The following is a 1,528-nucleotide window of genomic DNA, read 5'->3' on the forward strand; positions in this document are numbered from 1 at the left end:
ACTTCTGATAGAAGGGCGGATTGTGGTCGAAGTAGCAGAGCTTTGTAGGAGAAAGAGGTATCGGGGTCCCTAGATTCAATATATCCCAGGTTATTCGACTAAAATTTTAACATCAGCTCAGTAGAATTGGTGTCGGTGATGAGGAATGTTAAAGAAGCTAGGTTACCAAAACCAATCTGACCGGATCCTAGCCAGAGGGATCCTAATCTATGGTGTGAGTTCCATGGAACTCACAGCCACATGACTGGGGACTGCCGGTACCTTCGAGAAGAGGTAGCAACATTGTTGAAGAATGGTCATCTCAGAGAGTTTTTAAGTAAGCGAGCCAAGAACAACTATGGGAAAAATCGGGATGTTACAGAACCATCAGAATTGGCTATAGGGGCACCTCGTATGACGATAAACATAATCTTTGGTGGAGACGAAGTAAATGGGGTGACATTTTCGGCAGCAAAGAAGACGAAGATACCTGTAACTCATGGCAAAAGGATCCGAGAAGTTTCGAAAGATGACATCACATTTACAGAAGAGGATGTTGATGGACTTCTTCTACCGCACAACGATGCTCTAGTAATTTCTCTTAATGTTTTAGATTTCAAAATTAAACGTGTGTTGGTTGATCTAGGAAGTTCAGCCAACATCATACAATAGAGAGTTTTGGAACAAGCAAAGTTAACCGAAAATATAGTTCCGGCAACAAAGCTTCTGGCCGGTTTCAACTTAATGAGTGTAATGATCTGGGGAGAATCTTACAGTGAACATATGCCGAAGGCGTAACAAAGACCACCCTATTTGAAGTGGTAGATGGCGACATGGGATATAATGTGATCCTTGGAAGGCCATGGATACATGAAATGAAGGTTGTACCTTCAACATATCATCAGCTGTTGAAATTTCCCACACAAGAAGAGATCAAGCAAATTAGAAGAGATCAACTAGCTGCAAGGGAGATGAACACAATAACCATATCCAGTATCAAGGGCAAAGAAACGAGCAAATAGCAACTACAGGAACTGGTGCCTTCTTCCACCTCGATTGAAGATAATAAAGAAGAGGAGTCATCAAAATTTTATCAAGTACCGAGGTCTTTTCAGGTACCAGAGGTAACGGATGCGACCAAATCAACCGCAGGAGAACTCGAACAAGTGGCCTTGTTCGAAGAGTTCTTAGAAAGAAAATTTCACTTATGAACGTGGTTAAGTCCCGGACTCAACTTAAAAATTATGAATTTTCTATAATCTAACGTTAATTTCTTTACATGGTCGCATTCCGATATGACAGGTATTCTATTGGAGGTGTCTGTCCATAAGTTGAGTTTGTATTCTAGCTTTCCTCCGGTAAGCAGAACAAACGACCGATAGCAAAGCTCAAAAATAGGTTTGTCAAGGAAGAGGTAACCCGGTTATTAAATATAGGTTCAATTCGGGGAGGTGAATTACCCCGATTGGCTAACTAACGTAGTGGTAGTTACTAAAAAGAATAATAAATTTAGAATGTGTGTAGATTATAAAGATTTAAATAAGGCATG

The 1,528-nt window shown here is 40.5% G+C and overlaps 1 protein-coding gene across 1 annotated transcript; it reads left to right on the forward strand.

Annotated features, from left to right (window-relative positions):
- The first annotated feature begins 240 nt into the window (after window positions 1-240).
- On the forward strand, window positions 241-651 carry LOC138906297 (uncharacterized). The gene has a single exon (XM_070194832.1). The coding sequence runs from the start codon at window positions 241-243 to the stop codon at window positions 649-651; it is 411 nt and encodes a 136-aa protein (XP_070050933.1).
- The last annotated feature ends 877 nt before the right edge of the window (window positions 652-1,528 follow it).

The sequence above is a fragment of the Nicotiana tomentosiformis genome, chromosome 2 (assembly GCF_000390325.3).
Source record: "Nicotiana tomentosiformis chromosome 2, ASM39032v3, whole genome shotgun sequence".
Classification (NCBI taxonomy): domain Eukaryota; kingdom Viridiplantae; phylum Streptophyta; class Magnoliopsida; order Solanales; family Solanaceae; genus Nicotiana; species Nicotiana tomentosiformis.